The 26,806-nt window shown below is 41.0% G+C and overlaps 2 protein-coding genes across 8 annotated transcripts in view; both read left to right on the plus strand.

Moving 5' to 3' along the window:
- Positions 1–2,901, plus strand: part of ADGRG2 (adhesion G protein-coupled receptor G2) — a 125,265-nt gene extending 122,364 nt beyond the window's left edge. For all 3 annotated transcript variants that reach the window (XM_057717777.1, XM_057717775.1, XM_057717776.1), the window contains one exon: positions 1,208–2,901. In XM_057717777.1, the coding sequence (XP_057573760.1) occupies positions 1,208–1,392 (185 nt within the window). In that variant the 3' untranslated portion in view covers positions 1,393–2,901. The remainder of the gene's footprint in view (positions 1–1,207) is intronic.
- Positions 2,902–7,277: 4,376 nt separating this feature from the next.
- PHKA2 (phosphorylase kinase regulatory subunit alpha 2) overlaps positions 7,278–26,806 on the plus strand; it is an 80,231-nt gene continuing 60,702 nt past the window's right edge. For 2 of the 5 annotated variants that reach the window (XM_057717771.1, XM_057717772.1), the window contains exon 1: positions 7,524–8,018. In XM_057717771.1, the coding sequence (XP_057573754.1) occupies positions 7,941–8,018 (78 nt within the window). In that variant the 5' untranslated portion in view covers positions 7,524–7,940. Of the gene's footprint in view, positions 7,356–7,523; positions 8,019–26,806 lie in introns of those variants that run through there. The other 3 variants (XM_057717770.1, XM_057717769.1, XM_057717768.1) reach the window with 3 other exon arrangements.

Here is a 26,806-nt window from a genome sequence, read left to right on the forward strand (position 1 = left end):
TTATTATACCAGGTCAAATTGTTCCTACACAAGAATGCCCTCAAACCAAAATGCCTAAATCAGAACAGCAGCCTCAGACAGTCACTTACCCATCTCTATGCCTAGAGATGGAGCTGTGTTAGCCACATTCATCACCTCTTTCATGTGAATACTACATATTTCACTCATGCCTTAGAGGATTGGCTACTAGCAGCTATCTAACTGAGCACACAGGGCCACAAGCTCACAGTCTGGAAGAAACATCACATGTTGACTCTGTCGCTTCTGGCCATGTAACCTTGAGCAAAGCACTTTCTGAAACCCTAGTTCTATCGTCTGTGAAATGGGGATAATAATAGCACTCATCCCGTAGGGTAATAAATGAGATAATACTTATAAAGTTCTCAGCACTGTTATTATTAGTATAATTATGGCATGAACTAACAATTGGGCTTATGATTTAGCTTTCTACATTGTCTTCAAATGGTATAATGGTCAAAAAGATGGTGCCAAGGAGCTAGAGGATCTCAGCGGCTCTGCCCACCCTACCCCCCAACGCACACACATGCGCGCGCACACACACACACCCCCCCCACACACCACACAGTTCAGGGCCTGCTTGGGGTTGGGGAGGCCCACCTGCTCCCTGGCCTGGACTCTGAGGTGGGAGCCGGTGGTTTCCTCTTGGGAATCAGTCTTATCCTGATTTAGTCAGAGGGGCTGGTTTAATGCATGAGAGACAATTTCTTTTTCTTGCCAGGACTGTTGTCATTCTGGATTTCTCTGGTACAAAGTTTTACTTTATAGGAATCTTAGGGAACCAAGAACCTTGTGAAGGATATCTGTTAACCTTTGGGAGAGACCAGAATATTACCTTAGGTTATATTACACATGTTACTACTTGAAGTCAATATATGTTCAACCAGAGTTAGAAAATGGGCCTTTTAAAATCAAATATTGCTTTGCTTCATATTTTGACCATTTCATTTTAAAAAAAAAAACTGCCATAGAGAATTGGTTTCTGAATCATTCTCCAATTTGTTTTGCTTACTTTGAGTGGTCTTAGGAAAGGAATGAAAAGTAAATAAAATATGACAATATATCAGACATATTTTTTTAAAAAAGACGTTCTACATGTGCATACTTAAGAATAAATGACGTTTAAGTTTATTTTGAAAATGCTTTCTGTGGAAACTTCATGACGCCGATTTTGTTTTTTTTCATATAGGGAATACTTCTTCAGAGAAGAATGGTGTTTCTTTCAGTGTTCAGAATGGAGATGTGTGCCTCCATGATTTCACTGGAAAACAGCACCTGTTTAATGAGAAAGAAGATTCCTGCAATGGTAAAAACCGTATCGCTCTAAGAAGGACTTCAAAGCGGGGAAGCTTACACTTTATTGAGCAAATGTGATTCCTTTTCCTAAAATCAAAGCATGTTGCTTGACAGTGTGAAAATGCCCAGTCTTACTTTTTACACAATGTGAGTTGTATGAAAATCAACTAATTTTATACTCAGCAACTTCTGGAGGAGCATAAGCTAATTGAGGGCAATGGTTGCTACTGGAGGAGGAAACCAAGACATTATACCGTGGTTCTTAGACATTTGTGATTTGGTTTCTTATCCTTCATTTTAAAAGGAGATTGGTTATAAACAACACACTAAGACTCATTTTAAAAAAATCAAGTAGTTCATTTCCAGCCCATTTAAAGAGGCTAAGTTATCTTTGATAACATCATATAAAGCCACTGTTGACTTCAGCCTGTTGGTGAGTTTCCTTGTGCATGCCTTTGTTGTAAATAAGCTAAATTCTAGTGACCCACATGTCAAAAATCTTATACATTTTTGCTATTTATTTTCTACTGTGTAAATTTCTTTCTTTGTAGAATCACGGTTGTGTTGTGTCTAATGTGATAATTCAGAAAATCCTTGCTGGTTCAGTGAACTCTAAAGCTCCTTTTGCAGATTATATGGGATATGAAATACAGGAACTTCACTGAAATCAAGAAATAATGACTCCAGCCAGACTAGAAAAATGTAAGCAGATAGTGCCACAATTAGCTCATACAGTGCCTTGGAGTGAGTTAGAAAAAGGTGCCCCCACTGGGCAGACACAGCCCCATGGGCTCATGATTTGGCAAACAGAACGGGGGCCATATTTCAGCCCTATTCACCCTCTTGGGTGCATCGTTGTTCAGAGTACCACCTGTAGAACCATAGCATCCAATACCGACACCCATCTCCTGACTTCATCCCTAATCATCAGATTATGGAAACTGCACCAAGATGTTTAGCTTAATATCTTGGTCACAGAGAGGGATGGAACTGTAATCTAGACCATATGGCAGGAAAATCATGAATGTGGAGGAGATACATACACTGCCACTTCTCAAATCCCCAGAGCCTTTCAGAAAAGGGGAGTAGAGTAGGATTACTTTTTAAAAGAGATGTACATTTTAAAAAGTCATATTGCTGTTCTCTAAAAGGCAACTGCATGGTACTTTGTTGATTGCTATGACTGGTACACTCTGGCCCAGCCAGAGCTGTAATTATTTCTTAAAATAATTGTCTTGATGTGTGTATAGTGACAAGGGGGAACAGCTACTGGGAACAGTCAACTATCCTGCAATGCTGTTGTTTCCATATGTATCAAACCCTGATTGCTCCTAGTATCTTGCTTCCTACCTATAACTGCTTGAACAGTGCCTCAAGTATGTCCTTATTAGGAACATTTCAAAACCCTTTAGTTAGGTCTTCCACTAAGGTTCCCTTGCATATATTTCAAGTGAATGTTGTATCCCAGACTAACCATAGTAATAATGTAATACACTTCTGTGAGTGCTGATTTGTCTTTGCAATATTTCTTCTCCGATTTATTTAATTGTCTTGTATTTATATGTTAAAATCGACAAAAATGTTAAAATCGCCAAAATAAATTTGCAGTTAAGTCCTTTAAGTTTGAGAACTTTCACAAAAGGAAAACATTTGCAATCTCTTTCCCTGGAGGTGGAGCATGGAAGCGGTAGGACTAGCCAGAGGAAGACAACTCGACAGTAGCATCCTTTGGCAGGCAGCAGGCATGCTGTGACCATGAAGTCAGAGCAGGGATTGTCCTGCCTCCTGAGGTTACTTTCTGAGATCTCTTTTTCATTTTCCTCTTACTCTTTCAAGATTATCTCTTTAACACATGTTGCCGTTGGCCCGCACAAGCCCCAGATTCGGATCCCCTCCAAGTGTCTGCTTCCTCAGCATCAAACACTAATTAAGATTTCAAGAAGGTGAGGATCAGATTTGGGGTTTCTGGGGAGCTGATTAGCATGTAGAAGCCACAAATGGGGAAAGCTGGCCTCAACTCCACAAGAGGTCTCTGAGCAACCTCTCCTTCCACGATGCTCAGTTGCCTCAAAGATGTTGAGTACTAATTTGATGAGATAGGTGGTGAGATTCTCTAGATTTGGGGGTAAGATATCAGAAACCAAATCTCCCAAAGCAGATTATGTAAACAAAGTGTACACAATGTCTGACATCCTTTAGGTCCTGCCCCCCTACCCTTATTTTCCCTATTATGTTTTGTGTCTGGGCTACAGGCCTTAAGCCAAATTCTCATCTGTATATTTGCTTCAGACAGATAAGGGGCAAAACAGAGAGACTGTCCCTGAGAAGCATCCTCCTTTGTGTTTAAGATTGGTCCCACAATCTGAGACTATTGAAGGAGACAAAGGTAGTGGCAATATGAGGACACAAGAAGTATCACAACAGTGGCCAGTATTTGAAGGAGTATTTTCTCAGAATATTTGAGAAGCTTTTTTTTCCCCCCAAAACATACTGCAGTCATTAATCCCACAAAGTAACTCAGTTAACGTCAATGAGCAGCATGGTGATTGTTCTCAGTAAAAAGGGTGAAATGACTTCATTGGGGATACTGGGTTGTGTCTAACGAGGTCACTTAGGCAGGTTCGTTTGTTGAAGGTCTTTTCCTCAAAGAGCTAATATACTGAACAAGCAATTTATCAAATGGACTAGCATGTTGTCACTTTGCCTCCATAAGAGCATTTTAAGGACTATTCGGTTTATCTCTGCTTCAGCTCCTCACTACTACGCTTGGAGTGAAGAACGGTCGGGAGAAAGGCAGGACTGAGTGGACATGAGAACATCATCTGGAACAGGAAGAATTCTTAGCAGTATATTCTTTTTTCTTTTCACCTCAGTCTCTAGGTACAGCATCAAAAAGTTGGGGTAGACAAAAATTGAACACATTCTTCCAGAATGTGTTCTTTTAAATATATTTGTAAATACATACCTCACTGTGAAGAAATCTTATGCTCCCTGGTATTTCTCTCTTTACCTCTCAGTCTCAAACTAGCTGCAGGAAGCTGGAGCAGAGACACATTCAGCATTCTTTAAAATATTGTGATAAAAACCAAAATGATCTCCAGTCAACTAAAATTAAATTGTCATAGAAATAACTAAAATTTGTCACATTGGCTATTTTCAGCAACTGAATTCAGAGTAGACCCTCTCCTCTGTGTCAAAGATGGAGTGCTTTTCTTTAGAGTCAAAGACTTGAGCCCTCCAGGAGAAACATTTGTTGGTTTCCACCTTGGACGCTGACATGTGGCTCTCTGGGAATTTCCTTGGCAGAAGCCCCCTGTGGCAGGACAATGGGCAGACCCTGTGGTTGGGGTCAGAAAAGTTATACATGGTGCTACCCCAGTGTCCAGTTTTGGGTTTTCATTTTTATAAAGATCATGAATCAGCTTCAGAAACAACAACATACCCCATCACATTCCATATATGATTCTTTTTTTTAAAAATAAATTTATTTTTATTGGCTGTGTTGTGTCTTTGTTGCTGAACGCAGGCTTTCTCTAGCTGCGGAGAGTGGGGGCTACTCTTTGTTGCGGCGCGGGCTTCTCAGTGCAGTGGCTTCTCTTGTTGCGGAGCACGGGCACCCAGGCTCAGTAGTTATGGTGCTTGGGCTCAGTTGCTCTGTGGCATGTGGGATCTTCCTGGACCAGGGATCGAACTTGTGTCCCCTGTATTGGCAGGCAGATTCTTAACCACTGCGCCACCAGGGAAGTCCCCATACCTGATTCTTAACAAACATTTGAGAAATGACTTGGAGACAGGTTTCTATTGGGACACAACCAGAGAAAGGCTTCATGGGTATAAGGACCAAGATATGCAGGTTATATATCTCAGGGACATAGAATACTAAGATATGAGTCTGATTTTTATATAGCACAGCTTCTAGTCCAAAAAGAATCACTGAAATTTGCTTGGAAATTTTAAAGCTGAAAAGTAGTAGCCTTCCTTCTTTTTGGTTTTATCCCTGAATTTCTAGCTTATTGAAAAATACAGCTTATATGATAATATACATTAAGGCATAGACCAAAGCCTAAGAATGTAGGATGGCTATACACCAAAAAGGATATATGTGTGTAGCAGAATTTACAAAGAATGAGATCAAGAAACTGAAAATGTTTCTATACTGGATGGAAATGTCAGGTAATATGTAAAGGTCATCAGTTATTTTCCCCTGTGGCTGCAAAATGTGAACAAAGGCAGTAATGAAAGGAAGCAATGATCCAAGCTTTTAGATACAGTATACATGAAAGTTGCAAAGGAGTACATATTCACATTCCAAGAGAATTCATAGTGATAACTTAATGTTTTATTTACCCCTAGACCATAGCAAATTCTGCATGGAGGCACATCATATGGATTGCTGCATTATTTAAGAGCCAATAGTAAGAAAACAAAAAGTGAGATGATGGGTTTGGTGCTTTAGTTGAGTGACACAGATTTACGTTATGGAATTTTGAAAATGAACTTGGTTAAGGATGGTACATAGGGGATCCAGCTGAACATGACTGATTTTCATTTATTCAATACTAACTGAGCTACAACTACATGCTCAACATTGTACTAGGCACGGTAGGAGATAACCAAAACTGTTTCAATGAGTTACAATCCAGTTAGAAAAAACGTGCCTCACATAAAAACAATACGAGGCAGTACATTGTTGTCAAATGATGATGAAACCAGCTATGATTTACGAAGTACTTTTCTATGAGCCAGGCATGGTGCTAAGTGCTTTATATTCATCCTCTTGTTCAAAGCCACTCTAGGAGGCAGGTGCTATTATTATCCTCATGTGACAGATGAGAACATTGAATTTCAAACAACTAAAACATGCCAAAGCTCACACCACTTTTAAATGGCAGAACTGGAATTTGAACTCAGTTTGAACTGACTCCAAGACCTAAGTTCTTACCAAAGAAATTGCTATGGGAATTCAGAGAATGGGGATGGCTAATAGGAGAGAAGAGCTGAGCTGGCCCTAAAAGGAAAGACAGGCTTCAGTTAGTCAAGGAGGAGGAGGAGGAGGCCTACTGGGTCAAGCATACAGTAAATGCACGTAGACTAGCAAAGGGCTTGAGGAAAGGATATTAGCTGGGCTGTCCTCTGGAATATGGGACCAGATTTTGGTGGAAAATGAATACTGGGCAGAAGATTGTAAAAACTGGGGGTAGAGACCTCCCTGGTGGTCCAGTGGGTAAGACTCCGCTCCCAATGCAGAGGGCCCCATTCGATCCCTGGTGCGGGAACTAGATCCCGCATGCATGCTGCAACTGAAAGTCCACATGCCACAACTAAGGAGTCTGCATGCCACAACTAAGACCTGGTACAGCCTAAATAAATAAATATTTAAAAACAAAAAACAACTGTGGCTATCAACCACGAGAAACTGTAATGCCAAGTTTCAGGTTGTAGGCCTGGAGATGGACTGCAGACCAGGCCCAGTGAGCTTCCAGGTGAAGAGCGGCGCGGTCACAGGCGCAGGGGGGCAGCTGGGGGACCGTGCCCTGCCCCAATCGCCCCCTGGGCCCCACTGCTCTGTTTCCGCTTGTGGGCGGAGACGCGCCAGGGGCAGAGCTAGTATTCGGGCCCGCGGAGGGGCGCTCAGGCAGCCGCGGTGGGCGGGCCTATTTCTCCCACTTCTGGTGAAGTTGGCAGCCCATCCTGGGGCTCTCCCCACGGCCGCTTGGGAGGGCAGCCGTGTCCCCCGTGCGGAGCCAGCCCTTTATCTCCCCAATCCCGAAATTTCTGCACCGCAGCGGGGGCGGATCTGGGAGCGGTGCTAGAGGGCGGGGCCACGGGTGGGGTTGTGCGCTCATCTCGGGGCGGGGCGGGGCCGCCAGCGACAGAGTGTGTTAGAAATGTTCGCGGCTTCAGGCCAGTCTCCGCGGGTTCCCCTCCGCGCCAGGGGCGTGGTCGGGGGCGGGCCCGGGGGCGGGTCCGGGCCGTCCAGATGCCCGCGACGGAAGGGCCTGTTTCAACAGCACCCGCTGAGGTCGGCGGCTAGCGGGGAGGTAAGGGGCTCAGAGACACAAACTGGTTCCCACCCGGAGCCAACTTCCCCGCTGCTCTCGCGGGCCACCTCGTTTTCCTTCCCCCACGGGCCACGACTCGGAGGGTTCCGTTCCGCGGTGGGGGCGCGGCCGGGGGCGGGGCTCTGAGTGGGCTGCGGCAGGCGGGTAGGATAGAGTTCGCTGCCGGCCCCGAGGCCGCCTCACAACCTCCCGAAGACAAAAAAGGCTCGGCGGAGGCATTGTCGCCCCACGCCCGGAACCCATTTCCCCACGTTTCCCGCGGGGCCGCCAGGGACCCGGGAGCGTCGGGAGCACTATGGGCCTGGTCAAGGCGGGGCTGCCGTAGCGTCAGCCCCTATCTCCGCCCCCGCGCCTTTCAGCAGTAAGAAATTCTAGGTGGTTTGCTTTCCAATCATACTTTGGTTCTGTCATTTTAAAAAGTCCCTACCTTTTACCGCCGGGCTCCATCCCGAGAACTGACCGAGGCTGTGAGTGTTTGGGAACCACGCCCGCTCAGCGGCCGCCGCCTGGGCGTTCCACCTCCTCTCAGCAGGTCGGACGCCGAGGCCCGGGAGCAACACGGAGATGAGGAGCAGGAGCAATTCCGGAGTCCGCTTAGACGGATATGCGCGGCTGGTGCAGCAAACAATCCTGTGTTACCAGGTAAGGAGGGACCACCCCGAACTGCCCCCTCGAGGCATTTATTCTCCTATCCAGTCCTCTCTCGTGTCCTGAGACTTTGCAATTAAGAGGTTTCCTCTTTAATTAAGTCCAGTCCTTGCTGGCCGATGGTTATTCCCCACCCCCATGCCCACCCCGTACGCTTTACGAGTCAGGGGACCGAAGGGCTGTGCGGCTACACTTCACAGGACTCTTTGACCACTGTTTGGGATCGAAGCTAGAAGGAGCCCCCTGGGTGCTCTGGGTACAAAATGCGTCTTTTTGCATTGACTCTGCTTCTTTTGGATGGAAGGAGGTGCGTGTCGGTTGGACAGAGCACGCTGAATGAGGATGGTGAACTCTGGACTGCAAGGACATTAGACAGGAGTGAAGAAATAACTGAGGTGTGCATCCCACTCAGGGGTGTGGCGACTGCTGCTATTCCGCCCTTCAATTATCTTGTTAGAGATCCACCTGTGAGGGTCTTAGGGCTTACTCTGGTTGCTATTTTATAGATGAGAAAACTATGGGCCAAAAAGGTTACTGCAGGGTTAGATCCAAACGCAGGTCTTCTCCCAAGCTGGAGGAAATCTGTGAAGCTGCCCATGTGGTCTGAGGTATGAACGTCTCCTGTTTTGTGTTACGGGCTGAAGTTATATCTGGGCCCATCATGTAAGACCACTGGACTATTTTTATTCCTTGTGAAGACAACAGCTATGTTGCTTGCCCTCAACAGCAACTATTTATAGGACCTCCATGTCAGAGAAGGAAGTGGCATTCCAGGGTAGAGGCCTGGCCTTCAAGTTGGGAGCCGTGGTCGCTCCCAAGCCACTGACCCTTTTCCCTATAGCCAATTTCGCAGCCTCGTTTTATTGTGTACCTATTATGTGCAGCTGGGCTTACAAAGAAGAGTAAATGCTTGTAGTGCCGTGAGATTTATGCATAGGGAATAGGTCCAGAGTCCGTTGTCTGAAACTCTTTGGGTCAGATGTGGTCTGCAAGTCCGAAATTTTTGAATTTTGGGAAGGTAATATACATATATATTCTCTAGTGACTACAGTGAAGTCTAGGCAGCACCCTTAATCAAACACATTATTATTTTCCATGTCGGAATATGAAGATTCACACTGAGTAGGATAACTAAAGAGTGAAAGTAGTTTCATATCAGTTCAGGTCACCTTTTGCCACCAAACGAGCTTGCTGCAAACTTATGAAAACAGTTTAAATTTTCAGAGCGTATTGGCTTTTGAAATTGCGTGTGAGGGACTGTGGTTCTTATTTTGGGAGCTTAGCCCAGTTTGGGGAGCAGGGAGGAGTCCTGGAAGAGATGGTGTTCAAGTTGAGAACTGAAGAAGTAGGCAGACAAATGAGGGTTTTTTTTGTTTTTTGTTTTTTTGCTTTTCTCTTTGGAATATGTTATAATTACTTCAACAAAGTGTTAAAATCCAAGTTGAAAATTCTCTCCCTTCATTACTGTAATGGAAGGGGCTGTAAGGAAAACTGATCGAGCGTGGTTCTTGTGTCACACCTGGGTTTGATTCTCTAGCTCGTCCTTCAACTACAGGTGTAACCGTTTCCCAGCTTCTCTGAGTCCATACCCTTATTTGTAAACTGGGGATAATAACACCTGTGATTAGTGCCCAGTATGTTGCCCCCGCCACCGTAGGCAGTTAACAAATAGTGCTGTTGGTAGTGTTATGATTTTGATATAGGCCACACATATCCAGGCCACAAGTCCTCGCCTCACCACCCTGGCCCAGGACACTCCCTTTCCAGAAGGCCTTGATACTGCTACTAGTTGCTTTCTGGTCTTTGAACATAATTATGGCTCCTTGCGGATTCTGTGAGATCCTTAAGCACAGAGACCTCATCAGTTTCATTCCTTCTACATCAAGCAGTGCTTCAGGCACATGAAACATACCCTTAAGTCCTTGTTGGTAAAATATGTTCTGCAGGCTCTGAGCCATCCTAATGACCCAGCTCTTGATCCTAGCTTACCTTCCCTCAGGAGCAAAAGAACTGTCTTCCCATTAAAGCAAATCTGCAGCATTGGACTTTCCTCTCCAACATTTTAATGATTAAAAAGAAGTTGTTTGAGCCTTTAGTTGTATTTATTTTGGGGGTAGTTGGTGAGAAGCCCTCATGTTTGCCCTGTTTTTCCCTTCCTGACTGCATAGTCAAGCTTTTCTGGTTAACCAGAACACTCCAAGTACAGTTCTTTTGGAAAATCCCATGAGTCTGCAGGTACAGAATCACACTCCTTCCCACCTTCCCCCAACCTGGCACCCATCCCGCACCCAACAGCTAGTCTTCGTAGCAGTCGTAGAGCCCTAACTCATTTAGGGCCTCTTCATCTTTTCTGAGTGATCTTAGGCAGGTCACCTATCCACTCTGTAAAAATGAATGAACAATTTTATGTTATGCATATTTTACCACAATAAAAAAATGAATGAGCTGGACTCTAAATGAGTGGTTTCTAAATTTTATGCTATAACTCTTGCCTCCTGTAGATAAGTGCAGATGTTTAAGAGGCAATTTTCATTGTCAGCTGATACAAGGCTGACCTCTTTCTGATTTGTTTTTTTAACTGTAGTTGATTTACAATATTCGTTTCAGGTGTATAACTTGGTGATTCAGTATTTTTATAGATTATATTCCATTTAAAGTTATTATAAAATAAGGGCTATAGTTCCCTGTGCTGTACAATATATCCTTGTAGCTTATTTTATTTTTTTGGCTTCATTGGGTCTTCATTGCTGCATGCAGGCTTTCTCTAGTGGGGCAAGCGGGGGTCTACTCTTTGGTTGCGGTGTGCAGGCTTCTTATTGTGGTGGCTTCTCTTGTTGTGGAGCATGGGCTCTAGGCATGCGGGCTCAGTAGTTGTGGCTTGTGAGCTCTAGAGCGCAGGCTTAGTAGTTGTGGTGCACAGGCTTAGTTGCCCTGAGGCATGTGGGATCTTCTGGGACCAGGACTCGAACCCGTGTCCCCTGCATTGGCAGGTGGATTCTCAACTGCTGCACCACCAGGGAAGTCCCTATTGATTTTATACATAGTAGGTTGTACTTCTTAGTCCCCTACCCCTATCTTGTCCCTCCCCCCTTCCCTCTCCCCATTGGTAATCACTAATTTGTTCTCTATATCTGTGAGTCTGTTTCTGTTTTGTTATATTCATTTGTTTGCTTAATTTTTTAGATTCCTCATATAAGTGATAAAATACAGTATTTGTCTTTCTTTATCTGACTAATTTCACTAAGCCTAATACCCTCTAGGTCCATCCATGTTGTTGCAAATGGCAGAATTTCATTCTTTCTTATGATCGAGTAGTATTCCATTGTATATATACACCACATCTTTATCCATTCATCTGTTGATGGACACTTAGGTTGCTTCCATATCTTGGCTGTTGTAAATAATGCTGCTATGAACATTGAGGGGTGCATGTATCTTTTCGAATTAGTACAGTATTTTTGTTTTCGTTGGATATGTACCCAGGAGTGGAATTGCTGGATCATGTGGTAGTTCTGTTTTTAGTTTTTTGAGGTCCATACTCTTTTCCATAGTGGCCACACCAATTTACATTCTCATCATCAGTGTACTAGGGTTCCCTTTTCTCCACATCCTCTCCAACATTTGTTATTTGTGTTCTTTTTGATAGCCATTCTGACAGGCGTGAGGTGGTATCTCCTTGTGGTTTTGATTTGCATTTCTCTGATGAGTAGTGATGTTGAGCTTTTTAAATTGAGATCAACGTATATTGATTTCACTTGTTAGAAATCATTTAGTGTTAAATATATTAAACTCATAATTGTTCTTTTGTTAGAGGCAATATTTTATTCATATCAGCTAGCATATCAACTAATTCCTTTTCCTGTGTCTGAAAGAATTTTTCCATTAGTCATTTGCCAGATATAGTTACTGCTAAATATTATTTGAATCTTTAAGACAAAGAAGGAAAGAGCTATATTTATAAAAAGGTCCTTTTGCAGGATTGATTTTGAACATATAGAGAGTATTAATATATACTCTAGGGAGTATCTTCAAATATTTGTTGACATAAAAAGTTATGAAAAATTCCTAGATTTATTTTGGCCAAGGTAAGAAATACTAACTTTGTACATTTCTTCAATATCAGCTATGTTTGAAGGTTCCTACATAAAAGTGTTAAGTACAAAGTGGTGATAAGAATATGGATGAGAAAGAAAAATAATGATCAAAGCAATATTCACTGTAACTGCAGATTATTTTGTATAAAAAGCAAGAGACCAGGACAGTAGGTAAATATTGCTGTATAGTAGTAACAGAATTTAAAATGAGAAGAATGGGATAACTAAAACATAGATTATGGAACAAATTATAATAGTAAGGACTAATTTGAGGGAAGGTTAAAAGAAGATATAATTAAATACTGGAAAATAATATGGCAGAAGAATGGGAGGAAGCTGGAGTTAAAACATGTTAAGGCTCTTATGTTAAGAAGGAAGATAGAGGTTTTATATATTTTAAGTCAAGAGGTCATGTTTAAGTATTATCATTAAAATAAGTGGAAAACATAACTTTAAAAACAATGGGAGAATAAAGAAAATTTGATCACTCCCCAAGAAGAAAGGAAAAGGGTGCTTGGGGAATGAGGGAGTTTTTTTAAAAAGCACAAAGGACAAAACAGGAAGATGCAAATAATTCCGTCTATATTAGTAATCACAATAAATGTAAAATTTTAAATTAGCCAGATAATGGAAATTAATTTTTAAAACATTTTAAAGATATATGTGATTTATAAGAGACAAATCTAAAACAGAGGATACTGAAAGGTTGAAAGTAACTAGTGAGACAAGATATACTAGACAAATGCAAACCCAAAATAAGTTGGTGTAATTATACTAACATCAGGCAGAGAAGATTTTGAAATTTAAAAGAATTCTATTATCAGGGATTTAAAAATGTTATTACTAGATGATAAAAGGATAATTCACACAAAAAAGAGCAATTTTAAACCCACAGAATACTAACAACATAGCTTTAAAATGTATAAAGCAAAACTTGACCTAATTGTTAACAAATCCATAACCATAGTAGGAGTTTTTAAATTCCCTTCTCTCAGATACTAGTAAATAAAGCAGAGAAATAATTAGTAAATAGAAAATTTGAGCACTTCCGTAAGAAACAACTTGATCAAATATACATACATAGAATTCTGTGCCCAACCAATAGAAAATACTTACTTGTTTCAACCTTGCAAAGTATATTTTTCAAAAATTGATGACAAATTAGGGTATAAAGGAAATCTCAAAAACTACTGAAGAATCAACTTTATGCATACACATTTTTTGGCCAAAATGCAAGAAAATTAGTAATAACAAATGACTGCTAAAGCCTCCCCACCCCCCAAATGTATTTGGAATCCTACTAATTAAGCCCTCTTCTAAATATATTTAAATAGATCATGGATATATATGTCATGAATACACACACACACACAATGTCATGGATCTAAGAAGAAATTATAACAGAAATTATGAAATATTTAGAAGTGAATGAAAACAAAGGCATTCCAAATACCAATTTATGGAATATAGCTAAAGTGGGATGTGAAGAAAAGTTTATATCCTGAAATGTATGTATTAGAAAAGAAGAAAGATTTAAAAATTAATGAACTGAAGTTGAGAAAAGGACAACAGAGTGTACACAAGGAAATAGATGAAAGGAAATAATAAAGATTAGACCAACAATTAATGTAATATAAAACAAATAATAAAAGATTGACGAAACCGAAAGCTAGTTTTTTAAAAAAACTAATAAAAAGGCAAACGTTTGCCAGGGTTGATGAGGGGATGGGAAAAGAGACAAACAATATTAGGAGAAAATGGAAAAATACTATGAGTAATTTTGAGCAGTAAATATGAAAACATAAGTGACAGTTTTCTAGATAAATGTTACCAATGTTAACGCAAGAAAACATTACATCCTAATTAGACTATAACCCTTAAAGAAAATTGAATGAGTGGCGATAAGCTCTTTCCCTCCCAGTTTGCTGCTTTTTTCTGACCTTTACAACAGGTTGGAAGAGAGTCGTATAGAAGTTCCTGTATCAGTTGTGCAGAAAATACTAAACCTGTCAGGCAAGATCACCGTGCATTGAAATATTTTCATGTCAAGAGAAGATCGCACATTTTCCACAATCCATTGCTAAAATAAACAGCAGAAAGGCTTGAGAGGTTTTTTTCAGAGAATGCTGATGAAGAATCGAGCAAGTTATGCTCTTGTAGAGTAAATGTTCCTCTCAGGTTTGTCTTCCTGTCATATTTGATATTCCATGAATAATTGAGATCAGCCCTTTGTAGGTTAAGATCATAAAATGTGGAACAAATGGAATTCTGTGTGCTTTCAAAGGGTGATATTTATAAGAAAGCGTCCTAAAAATGATTTGTCCAGAGTGAGGAATTTTAGAATGATAGGAAGTCTCTCGAGTTTAGCCTTCATGCAATTTTGTAGATTCAAACATAAAATTCATCCAGAATTTAAAAGTTTAAATGCCTTCCTAAATTGTTACAGTGCTTTACCAAATGTTTGACTCCTACATAACACAAAACAGTGGTCAAATGTAAAACAATATATAGTAGATTTACTGTAGGTTTTCAACCTTTTTTAGATTTATGCATGTGGACATTTTACTAATGTAAATACAACCGCCACAAAATTAGCTTTTTAAATTGCAGACAGTAATGCATGTCAAACTAATATGTAGTGGCCTTTTCAAGGCCTAGTTCCAGGGAAAACATTTTGTAGAGTATAGGGGAGTGGCAGGAAGGGGAGGAATAATTTTTTATTTAATTTCTGCACTATCTTTTTCTCAATTGTCTGCATGAATAATAATAAGGAATATTTTGTGACTTTCACTGGTAAATATGTTAACAGAACCAAGTACTTAATCTTTTACATCATGTCTTCAGCTGTTTATATTTTAACTTCAGTAAGTTCAGTGGTCTGAAACATGATTCTGAGCTTCATGTGAATTATATCTTACTGTGGAAATCAAAAGTTCCATCCCTGAACTTAGGTGCCCTGCAGTTATACAGGTGTTCAGCTGCACATTCCTGATTAGAAGTCTGCTTTTGAATCTTATGTTGAAATACTAGAAAAATAACAGTGATGGCAGCAATTATGGTCATAGAAATCATTAGATACAGGGAAAATGAGGGGTCCTGCATAATTTTCTTTTAATAAATAAAGTGAAACTTAGGTGGTGGGAAGAAGGAACTAGATACTCTACTTACTACCATGTATGTGCACGCATGTGTGTGTGTTTCTGTGGGCACCCGTGTGTGTGTATGTTATCCACTCCTTTTCTTTGAAACTTCTAAGATTAAAATAGGGGAGAAATCCTGTATGTTGCAATGATAGAAGTTTTTGAAAATTTAGGAAATCAAAAATTCTCCAGGCTCTCTGTCTTGATGTATGCTTGAGTTATGTGCCATATTTGCTTTGAAATCTTTGATTATCAGTAGTTTTACAAAAATTTTGAAGAAATAATCCACTTTCATTTGCTTTCTAGACTTCTTAATGTAAGTTCATAAGACAGAGCTTATTGATAGCATAGTTTTCTAAGTACTGCAAACCTGCAGCACTTCAAAGAGGTTTGAATGAGGGAATTTTTTTTTCCTTGTTAAAATAGTTCCTGTTTCTGTAGAAACTTCATTTTTAGATCTGGGATGGATGAGCTATTGTAATTCAAGTATACAGTTCTTTTTTTCTGTCAACTATTCGTTCATCCGATAGTTAAAGACATGAAAGATGCAGGAAGTACTACTCTCTAAAAGAAATAGGAGGCATTTTCATCTTTATTATTGTACGTTTGGTTATGCAAACACTTTGATGATATAAATGTTAGTGTCCCCCATAAATCCGGTCAGAAATCACTTTTTATTTTCTTAATTAAGTTAAACAATCTATAGTAGGATAGAATGCTGGGTACAAGTGGTACAAAGGAAGGTAAAAAGACTACGGTGAAAATGGTAGATCTTAAAAAAGAAATTGGTTTATGCACTAAATATTTTGTGCGTTGGTCTAATATTAGCCTGATGTCTGTGTAAAATGACAAAAAGAACCAGTGTTGAATCACGTTTTATTTCCTGTCCTTCTGCATTATCCCAGATTGCTAAGTGTGTTCTTTCCAAGAAGTTTGATTGAATTACTGTATACATTTACTGTCCTACGTGACAGTTTTGTCATTGTTAGAGATTTCAATATTAAAATGGGAAACAGAAGCTTAGGTTATTTTCCTTATAAAAACTTGTTCCTTGGAACCACATTATTATGGTTTTCATGCTCTTGTACATTGGATGTCTTAAGCTGAGTGCAGTTCAGGGGATCCTTTCTGGTTACAGGAAGGTACTCCTTCAACACTGATCTGACCTGTGACAAATCTGTACTATACACTATGTAAATGGCTAACAGGTCAATTGCAGACCAACTGAATGTACAAATCTTAGTGCTGGTGCTGAAATCTCTTCAGAACAGTCATCAAGATCTCAAAGTTTTTTCAAAATTTGCAAGCATCGTGTCAATCAAAACTGAAGATGAAATACTAATGAATGTTGAATTTTCATGCTCTAGGTGTACTGCCTTTTTAGAGTTTCTCTGCTGTTTTCACCCTACTGTTTCATTTAGAATTCCTACATGCTAACTTCATTTGTATGATTGAAGTAAAATTATATACAAAAAAAAGAAAGAAAGAAAATTGAATGAGTGAAAAAAATCCTAGTCCAAGATGTGTTTGTAGACTAGGACCAAGGAACATAGAGAGGTTTATTCATTCATTCATCTTTGAAGGCTAAGGAGTTTGGCTTTTATTCTGAGTGGGAAGGGAAGCCATGAGAGGACTTTGGGCAGGTGAGTGGCGTCATCTGGATGATGATTGAAAAGAATCACTCCACTGGCTGCATGGAATATAAGGTGTCATGATGCAGAACAGGGTGACCAGTTAGGAAGCTTCTGCAGTTGGAGCATGATGGCTCAGACAAGGGTGGTTGTAGTGGAGGCAAATAGGAATGGTTGAGTTTGGGGAAAATTTTGGAGATAGAGACAAGTTTTACTGTTGGATTGAGTGTAAGATGTGAGGGAGAAAGTCAAGAATGACTCCAAGGTTTTTGGTTTGAACAACTGGTAGGATGGAATTGCCTTTTTACCAAGATGAGGAAGATTGTGGAGGAGGAAGTTTCTGGGGGAAGATAAGGAATTTTGTTAATTATGAGGTGTCCATTAGACATCCAAGTGGAAATGTAAGCAGGCAGTTGAATATGAGTCTAGAAGTCAGGGGAGAGGTCAGGGCTGGAGATGAAAATCTTGGAGTTGTTGGTATATACATACGTTGTATTTAAAAGGTAATGAGACTGGATGAGATCACAGGAGTGAGTGTAAACAGAGAAGAGATTACATTTAAGGAGGAGCTTTCCAAAAATGGAGAGATCCAGAAGATGAGGAGGACCCACCAAGGGATACTTAGAAGCAACAGATGAGGAAGTAGGAAAACCAGCCAAGGGTGGTTGTCATCCTAAAGCCAAGTGAGGAAAAGTGATTCAAGGAGGAATATCAGATGGGTGAAAGGCTAATAATGGGTCAAAGTCAAGTAGCAACAAGACTGAGAATTGACCATTAGATTTAGCTGTGTGGAAGTCGTTGGTGATCTTGTCAAGCAGTTTACGTGAGTATTAGAAAATTGGTTGAGGTGAGCTCAAGAGAGAAGGGAAGAACAAGAGCCAAAGATTCTGAGTTTAAACAGTTCTTTTGAAGAGTCTGCTGTAAAGGAGAGTAATGGTTGGGTGGAGATGTGAGGTTGAGAGGGGTTTATGTGAGAAATTATATATCTGGTAGAAATGATCCAGTAGATAGGGAAAAATAGATAATGCAAGAGTGAGAGTGGAAATTACTGGAGCAGAGAGAGTTTATCCATTAAAACGAGGGAAGGCAGGGTAAGTGGGCTCGGTGTTCTCTTTTGATTGTTTCTTTCTCAGTGAAACACAAGGCACTGTCATTAGCCAAGTGTGAAGTTGAGGAAGAGTTATCAGAGGTTTGAGGAGAAGGGAGAAGGTTTGAAATTGTACTTTAGGAGAAGAAGGGAATGGATGGTTCAGGGATTTCTAGTATGATTGTTGGACAGCACTAAAGGTCATTAATTTCAAGCAAGTTCAACCAGTATGGCTGTGTGTTTTTCTCCAGCTACACAGGTGCACCCCCAGTGGTAGGCAGAGTCAGATTTAACCAGAGCTGGGGTTTTTTCGTGATGAGTGCAGTGGAGTGAGAGAGGGGCAAGAGATTAACAGATAACCCCTATCTTTTTTTTTTTAATTATTTATTGGCTGCATTGGATCTTCGTTGCTGTGCACGGGCTTTCTCTCGTTGTGGTGAGCAGGGGCTGTTCTCCGTTGCAGTGCGAGGGCTTCTCATTGCAGTGGCTTCTCTTGTTGCAGAGCATGGGCTCTATTCTCGCAGGCTTCAGTAGTTGTGTCATGTGGGCTCAGTAGTTGTGGCTCATGGGCTCTAGAGCACAGGCTCAGTAGTTGTGGTGCATAAGCTTAGTTGTTCCGTGGCATGTGGGATCTTCCCAGCCCAGGGATCAAACCTGTGTCCCCTGCATTGGCAGGCGGATTCTTAACCACTGTGCCACCAGTGAAATCCCATAATCCCTATCTTAAATAAACTATTTCAGATAAAAGATAAAGCGGGATAACTACCAACTTCTTTTATGTGGTCAATATCCCGATACCATAGTCAAACAAGACATAATGAGAAATATTACTTATGGAGGAAATTCACTTATGAATATTGATACAAAAATATAAAGTGAATTATTAATAAAATGAAGCCAGCAATGTATTAAAAGTATATCATAATCAAGTAAAGTTTATCTCAGTAATACAAGGAAATTTACTTTAAGAAAATCTGTTAATGTAACACCACATTAATAAAGGAAAAAAAGGCTTCAACTTTATAACATCTTTTTTTAAAAGGAAGGAATCTGGTACCATTATGGTAGAACACTTTCATTTGTTGGATCTGAGTAATGGGTATTGGTTATATTGTTCTCTATGCTTTCCTGTATGTTTGAGATTTTATTAAGTTGTACAAATTAAGGCCATATTAATAAACACGGTCTAGGAGTAACCTAGGAGTCAGCTTGGATTCCTTCTGTTACCTCATGCCCCACTAAAAAGTGAGAGAATGTACTAATGAATTAGATCACTGAAATCTTTTCCCAGCTCCACCCACTTTTGTCCCTGTCCACTGCCCCCACCCTAGTCCAGGCCACCATCATCTCGTGCCTGGACTGCCCCTCTAGCCTCCTGATTTGTTTCTTGCTCCAGCTCTTAGCCCCTCCTCCCCAGCAGTAAGCAACCTTACATCAGGCACCAGACTACACTGCTCTCCTGCCTACAACCTTCCCATGGCTTTCGTCACTCCTAGAATAAAATGCAGAGTTCTTCTGAACTTTGTGATCCAGCTGCAGCCTAGCTCACCAGCTTCTCACTCACCATCAGTGGTGTGCTGGTAAATGAAAACTTGGCTTCTTTGACCCGAGCAATACCGGGAGGGAGAAAATGAGAGAAAACCACTCCCAATTTCTCACGCCCAACAGCAAACTCTTAATCTTTCCCAACAAATCTGGGCACCACACCCATTGGGAGCCCCGAGTCAGCAACCCAGGAGTCTTTTCAGCCCCTTCTTTTTTCCTTTCCCATCTGTATCTAGTCCATCACCAAACTCTGCTGATTTTATCTCCTGAATGTCTCTCGAATCCGTCTGCTGCTTCTGCTCACCTCTACCGTCACCGCCCTCCTTGGCTAAGCTGCCAGCGTTGCCAGTCTCTATCCTGGGACTAGCTTCCCTGCCTGTCTTCTCTCTGCAGCCACTCTCAGTCTCCTTCGGGTATTTCTCCTGACTGCAGCCAAAGTGGTCTTCTCCAGAGCAGGTGTGCACTCCTGCCGCACCCTCACTCCGAGTTACATCTTAACCTCCCTTCCACCTCAGCTCCACCAATGAAGCCCTCCCTCCCCTCTCTCCTTGATGTCCTCACAGCATGACACACATCCCCTTTGCTGCACTTAACCGAGTTGGAATTTTACATCTATTTGTGTGAATGAATGAATTCCCACTAGACTATAAAGTCCGCTGCACAGGACCAAGGATTTCTTTTTAATTACCTTTTAATCCTTAGCACTTAGTACCTGGAAGCTGTAGAGATTTTAAAAACAGTTGTTGATTGAATGAATAAATGAATGAAATAAAACGCTTACCACGTAGTCTGTGAGCTGCAGTATGTGCAGTTAGTAAATGACCACTGCTCTTATTTTTACTCATCAGACCTTTACCATACAACCATCATTTGGGGTTTCTTAGAACCTAATTGTATTTCCATAAAAAGAGATTGGGCCAGAGTTGCTGCAACTTGTCTGTCCGTTGTCCTTAGTTCAGTTTACTCCCGGAGAATTTATTTAATAGTCACAATGGGAATGAGAACAGTTGTGGACCAGAGCATGCACCAGTATTCTGGGCAGCACTGAATCCAAAAAGGGCAGAAATGACATTTTTAGCCCACAGTCAGACAGGGACTTTCTGACAGATTGTTGTCTGGTCTGTGTGTCGATGATTTGAGAAAGAGAGCACTTGATAGATGACATTTTCTTCTTCCTAGTATCATTCTAGGCCCTGCCTTCTGCCATCTCCCACTTCAGTTCTTTGTAGCAGGAGGAGGGCTTTTGCTGTGCTCTTTTCAGGAGAGCCTTTAAATATTTTTAAAAAATTTGAGTAATTCAATGAAAAAAGTCCTTGAATCTTCCATTTACAAGTAAAGGATCATAATAGACCCATACAAGGGAGAGATTTAGAATTATTTCAAGTTTTGCAAGGATCCAAGAGATCATCTAGTGAGATTACCTAGTCTCCCTTTACAGTTGAAGAAATCCAGCCAAGGGAGTTGAGGGGACCTTTTTCAAGGTCATGCTTTTGGTGAGCTCACAGCCCCGTGATAAGTGCTCGGTCTTATTGGAAACAGGCCAAAGAGTAAATACGACATACCAGATTGCTGTGAATACCAAATAAAGTTGCATTCACTAATAGAGTGAAGTAAATATCACACTTGCCTCATAATAGGTAGGGAGAACATAATTAATGTTTCATAAAATACACTTATATAAGTGGTTCTTGATCAAATGGGTTACAGACCCATTTGAGAATTTGATGACAGCTGAATAGCTTATCTTCTGGGAAAAATGCTCACATAAAAGTTCCAGGAATCTCAAGGACCTCCAGCTCGCTGCCCCCACAAAGCCCATCTATGGACTCTTGACAGACCCCCTGGAGAGCCCAGAGGCAGAGTGACATGTGTAATGCCACCATACTCTGAACCTGAGCCTAATGAAATAAAAGTCTTATTGAAGATATCGAATAGTGACATTTGCAATTTTCCTGTTCAGGTGAAAGGTTACTAGTGTGGCACCCAGTAATCCCTTGATACCTTAGACTTCAGGTGTGGCCAGGAGGATTCTAACAGCCTTTGAATGTGTTCTGTAAGTTTCTGCCAAGGACTAACACCTCAGGCCAAGGAATTGGCAATAGAGGCAGTGAATTAAAATCTCCTAAAAGAGCGGTAAAGTCATTTGCACATTTGATTGTAGCTAAGGGGCCCAGAATGGTCTCTGTGAATTTTGAAAATTTTAAGATGAGCATTGGGATCTGGATCGAAGCTAGAATGAAGTGAATGCCTGCAGTGCTTGGCTTCAGACCCAGTTTGTTTCCCTATAAGCCATCATTCAGTCACATGGGATGATACCAATGCGTCAGCCCAGGACAGCTTGCAGCTTGTGCTTTATTTGTAAACCCAGAGGGGGATATCTAATCAGCAGCAATTTAGAAAAAGACATCATTTGAAAGTGAGAATTGCACACCTGTGATCTCCTTAGGTAAAGCATGAGTCTGCTGCATGTTAGAACTTAAATTTTCAACATTATTCTCTGAAAGCCTGAGGTTTACATATCAAATTATGTAAAACCTATCTTTTAAACTAATGGAAAAAAAGAAAGGTTACTCATACAACCAGTAGTCTCAATTACAGATGCAATCATTTAAAAATAAATGCTGTTGTAATTCCCACATTAAAAAACCTCTCAAGTCCAAAGCATTGCTCTTCCCCATCCCCTTTAACATTTCAAGCAGCAGTTGCTAGAACAAAATTCCCATACAACAAATGAATTTAACCAGTTTTTGGAGTTTCTGTAATAGAAATTCTCATCTATTTTTTGCTTGACCAGCACAGGGGCAGTGGGGAAGGGGGTGGGGGAATAATCGTGTATTTTCAACATTTATCCTAGTTCCTTCTGGCTATTTCATTTGAATAATTGAACAGTATATTCCTCCTTTGGAGCTGAGCAAGGTGGTGGCATGCACTTAGCAATTCTTAATCCAAAGGAAAGAAGGCCAAGGATAGGGGTTAGCTGGACTCCTCTGACCTCCGTCCCTTGGAGAGTATAGGAAAGAGCACCAGGAAGGCTTCATGGAGGAGGTAGCATGTGGAGGAGAGGTGTTTGCTGGAGGACGTTATAGGCGGAGAAGAGAATGTGTGCACAGGCCCAGAAGTGCGAGAGCAGACGTGCAGGAAATATTAATTCAGGTTTTCTGAGGGATTAAGGAGGGAGTGACAGTGATAAGGCTGGATGTGAGAGGAAGAGCCAGCACATGATGAGCCTTGTATGGCTACCTGAGGGACTTCAAGTCTATCTTGTAGGGTTGGAGAATTCTGAACAGGGCAGCAAAGTCTTGAGATTCTAGGTCTTTCTGTGACCTCCATTTGTGGAGGATGGATTGGAAGGAACCAGTACTAGAGGCAGATCAGTAAGGAGCTCCTCCAATTTTCTTTTGGGACGGAGGTAGGGGGAGAAGGAATCTATCCTCTCTGTGCCATTTTTGGTGTGTAGATGACAGCATTCATCTCTGTGCCCTCCAGCTAGAAATTGAACTGCAAAATGTTAAATTAAGTAGTTTGGTGCTACCATCTAGCTTATGTATTTTGCCTTAGTATTGCCTCAATCTTAGATTTCTTTAATAGCATCAAATGTTTTTACAGTATCTAGTTTACCGTGGCCATTTAATAAGCATTCATGGTTGTATCTGTTAGGATTCTTTCAGATAAAAGTGACACAAACCCACCTCAAATGTCCTTTAAGCACGAAAGAGAATTTATTGCTCAAATAACTGAAAAGCCCAAGGGATTGGGCTAGATTCAGGCAAGGCTGGATTCAGGAGCTCAAATGATCAAGTATATCTCTTTGCATTGCTTGGCCCTGTTTGACTCAGAGTGGGCTTTATTCTCTGACAGGCTAATCCCAAGTGGTGGCAGAGGTGGTCCCTTGGCAGCTCCAGGTTATATACTTTTAGATTGGTGCCCTCTGCAGAAAGAAAGCCTTTTCTATAGTGGCCCCAGAGAAAGTCCTGTCTGAGAATGGCTCTCAGTTGATCCAGCTTGGGTCATGTGCACATCCCTGAACTGTGCCGAGATTAGCCAGGCTGGGTCACAGGTCCTTCCCTGCAGTTGGGGCCATGGCCCAGGGGCAGGCGATGACGGAGTCAGCTCCCCCCCCCCCAACCACACTGAATCAGAGAGGGGGAAATTATAGGCCATTACCAGAAAAGGGAGGAACAGGTACTGAATAGGCAGAGGCAACAGTGTTTCCATTAGAAGGGGGATAACATAAAGGGCCAGAGGGCACCCAGCCCATGCTCTCCAATCTGCTTTGAACCCTCCTTTTTGTACAAAAGGAAACCAAGGGCCAGAGAAGTTAAGTAATTTGCCCAAGATCACATAGCTAGTAAGTGGCAGAACAGATTTGAACCCAGGTGTATCTTATACAGTGCAGGGTTTGTGGCCTTAAACACTGCATTATATACTATGCCTCCCTTGTGGAACGGCTTTCAGGGTCCTTCTGCCCAAATAATACCAGAGACTGAGCCCAAATTACCTACAACCCTGACCATTCTATTTGGAAAATTCCAAATGTTAGGAAGCTCTTATGTTGAGTTGAAATCTGACTTGAGTAGCTAGAAAAAATCAAATCCCTCTTTCAGAGGACAGCCTTTCAGCAATTTGAATGCTAACTTGCTCTCCCTTAAGCCTTCTCTAAACACCCTATTCTTCCTCACGGGATGTGGCTTTCAGCCTTCTCATAGCCCTGATCACCCTCTGGGTATGTTCCAGGGAGTGAATATCCATTTTCAAACATGGTGTTTGTCAGTAACAAACTAGGTGTGCTCTGCCAGGCTAGCAGTTCAGTGAGACTCTCATTTCCTTTGTTCTGAAAACTCTACTTTCATTAACATAGCCTTGATTTTTTTGATATCCACTCATATGCTGTTCGTAGGTCGTTGTTAAAACTTGCAGGCAGTGTTGTATAGTTGAAACTTCTTGTACCTAAATATTGGGGCAAGGTGTGGCTGGGTCACGGGGTAGCTGCTGGGATGGGGCAGTGGGGGGTGATTTTGAAAAAAAGAGAAGAGGTTCTCTTTAAAGAGTTTTTTGGGCCCTGGGGGTAGGAGTATATGTGTAAAGGGAGCCTAGTCAACTCAAATGTGTGGGAGTGATTGCTACTAAAATTAGTTAAGCAGAAATTTATTGAACATGTAAGCCCAATAAATCGATTCTTGTTGGCTGTCTAGTTTTATTTCAGCCTGTTGTCTAAGTCCTTAAGCGTTTTGCTGTTCTGGGTCAGCACCGGCTTTGCAGCCCTTACCTGCCCCTCCTCTCACATGCACACACCCTCTAAGGAGCAGTGGATGTCACCTTTTCAACATCTCTGCTCCCTTCTGTTGTTAATCCGACCCATCCCCTGCTTGCTGTCAGTATCATCTTTGTATTGCCACCAGCCAAGAAGATTGTGTAGGTGTTGTTTCTTGAGCTTATATGATGAAGACTTTAGCTTTTATTATTTTTATTTTTCAGGTGGATAATTTTAACGTTGAATATATGTTTTTAAACTACACACCCACCATCCTAGGGAGCCATATACACTGTCTGCTTCGGTCACCCTTTACCACTGTACTGTTGCCCCCACTGAAATTCACTGCCCTAACTTCTGCCTCCTTAAACGTCACCTCTGTCCTGTGAGTTTACTCTTCTCTCTTTCACCGTCTCATCTCTGAATCTAGGGATAAGCCATTTCCTGTGCTTAAAGCAGCTCCACTGTTTTACCCACTTTTCTACTTATAAAGCAAACATGAGGATTTACCACCTGTTTGAATCATTCCCAAGATAAATGCTACTTCAGAGTTTCCTAAAGAGGGACTGCAGTTCTGTGAATTTTAAAACATGTATAGTCGTGTAACCACCACCATAATCAAAATACAAAGCAGTTCCTTCAACCAAAAAATCTCCCTCTTGCTACCTCTTTATAGTCACACACCTCACCCTACCCTAATCTCTAGAAACCACTGATTTGTTCTCCATCAATATAGTTTTGTCTTTTCAAGAATGTCATGTAAGTGGAATCATATGGTATGTAACCTTTGAGAGTGGCTTCTTTCACTTAATATAATACCCCTGAGATTCATTGAAGTCATCATGTGTATCAGTAGTTCGTTCCTTTTCATTGCTAAGTAGTATATTCATTATGTGGACATATCACAGTGTGTTTATCCATTCACCCGTTGAAGGAGATTTGAGTTATTTACAGTTTCTGGCAGTTACGAATCAAGCTGCTTTAATCATGCATGTAGAGGTTTGCATTTCTCTAGGGTAAATACCTGGGAGCAGGTTTGCTGGGTCGTAGGGTAAGTGTATGTTCAACTTCATTAGAAATCGCCAAACTCTTTTCTAGAATGGCAGCACTATTTTGCATTCCCACCAGCAATGTATGAGGATTCAATTGACTCTGTGCCCCTGTTAACGCTTAGTATTGGCATTACTTTTTTCTATATTTTAAATTTTTATTTATTTACTTATCAATTGAAGTATACTTGATTTACACTGTTGTGTTTCTGGTGTACAACAAAGTGATTCAGATATATATATATTCTTTTATATATATATATTCAGAATGTATATATTCTTTTCCATTATAGTTTATTACAGGATATTGAATATAGTTTCCTGTGCTACACAATAGGACCTTGTTGTTTATGTATTTTATATATAGTAGTTTGTATCTGCTAATCCCAAACTCCTAATTTCTCTCTCTACCTCCTTTCCCCTTTGGTAACCATAAGTTTGTTTTCTATGTCTGTGAGTCTGTTTCTATTTTGTAAATAAGTTTATTTGTATCGTATTTTAGATTCCACATATGTGATATATGGTATTTGGCTTTCTCTTCTGATTTACTTCGTCTAGTATTATAATCTCTAGGTCCATCCATGTTGTTGCAAATGGCATTATTTCATTCTTTTTTATAGCAGAGTAGTATTCCATTCTGTGTACACACACACACACACACACACACACAGATATATCACATGTATTCTTTATCCATTCATCTATTGATGGATATTTAAGTTGCTTCCATGTCTTGGCCATAGTGCTGCTATGAACGTTGGGGTGCATGTATCTTTTCAAATTATAGTTTTCTCCGGATATATGTCCAGGAGCAGAATTGCTGGATCACGTGGTAACTCTCTAGTTTTTTTTTTTTTTTCTCCCCTAGTTTTTTAAGGAACCTCCATACTGTTCTCCATAGTGGCTGTATTAGTTTACATTCCCACCAACAGTGCAAGAGGGTTCTCTTTTCTCCACATCCTCTCCAGCATTTACTGTTTGTAGA

Source organism: Hippopotamus amphibius, chromosome X (assembly GCF_030028045.1).
Source record: "Hippopotamus amphibius kiboko isolate mHipAmp2 chromosome X, mHipAmp2.hap2, whole genome shotgun sequence".
NCBI classification, from domain to species: domain Eukaryota; kingdom Metazoa; phylum Chordata; class Mammalia; order Artiodactyla; family Hippopotamidae; genus Hippopotamus; species Hippopotamus amphibius.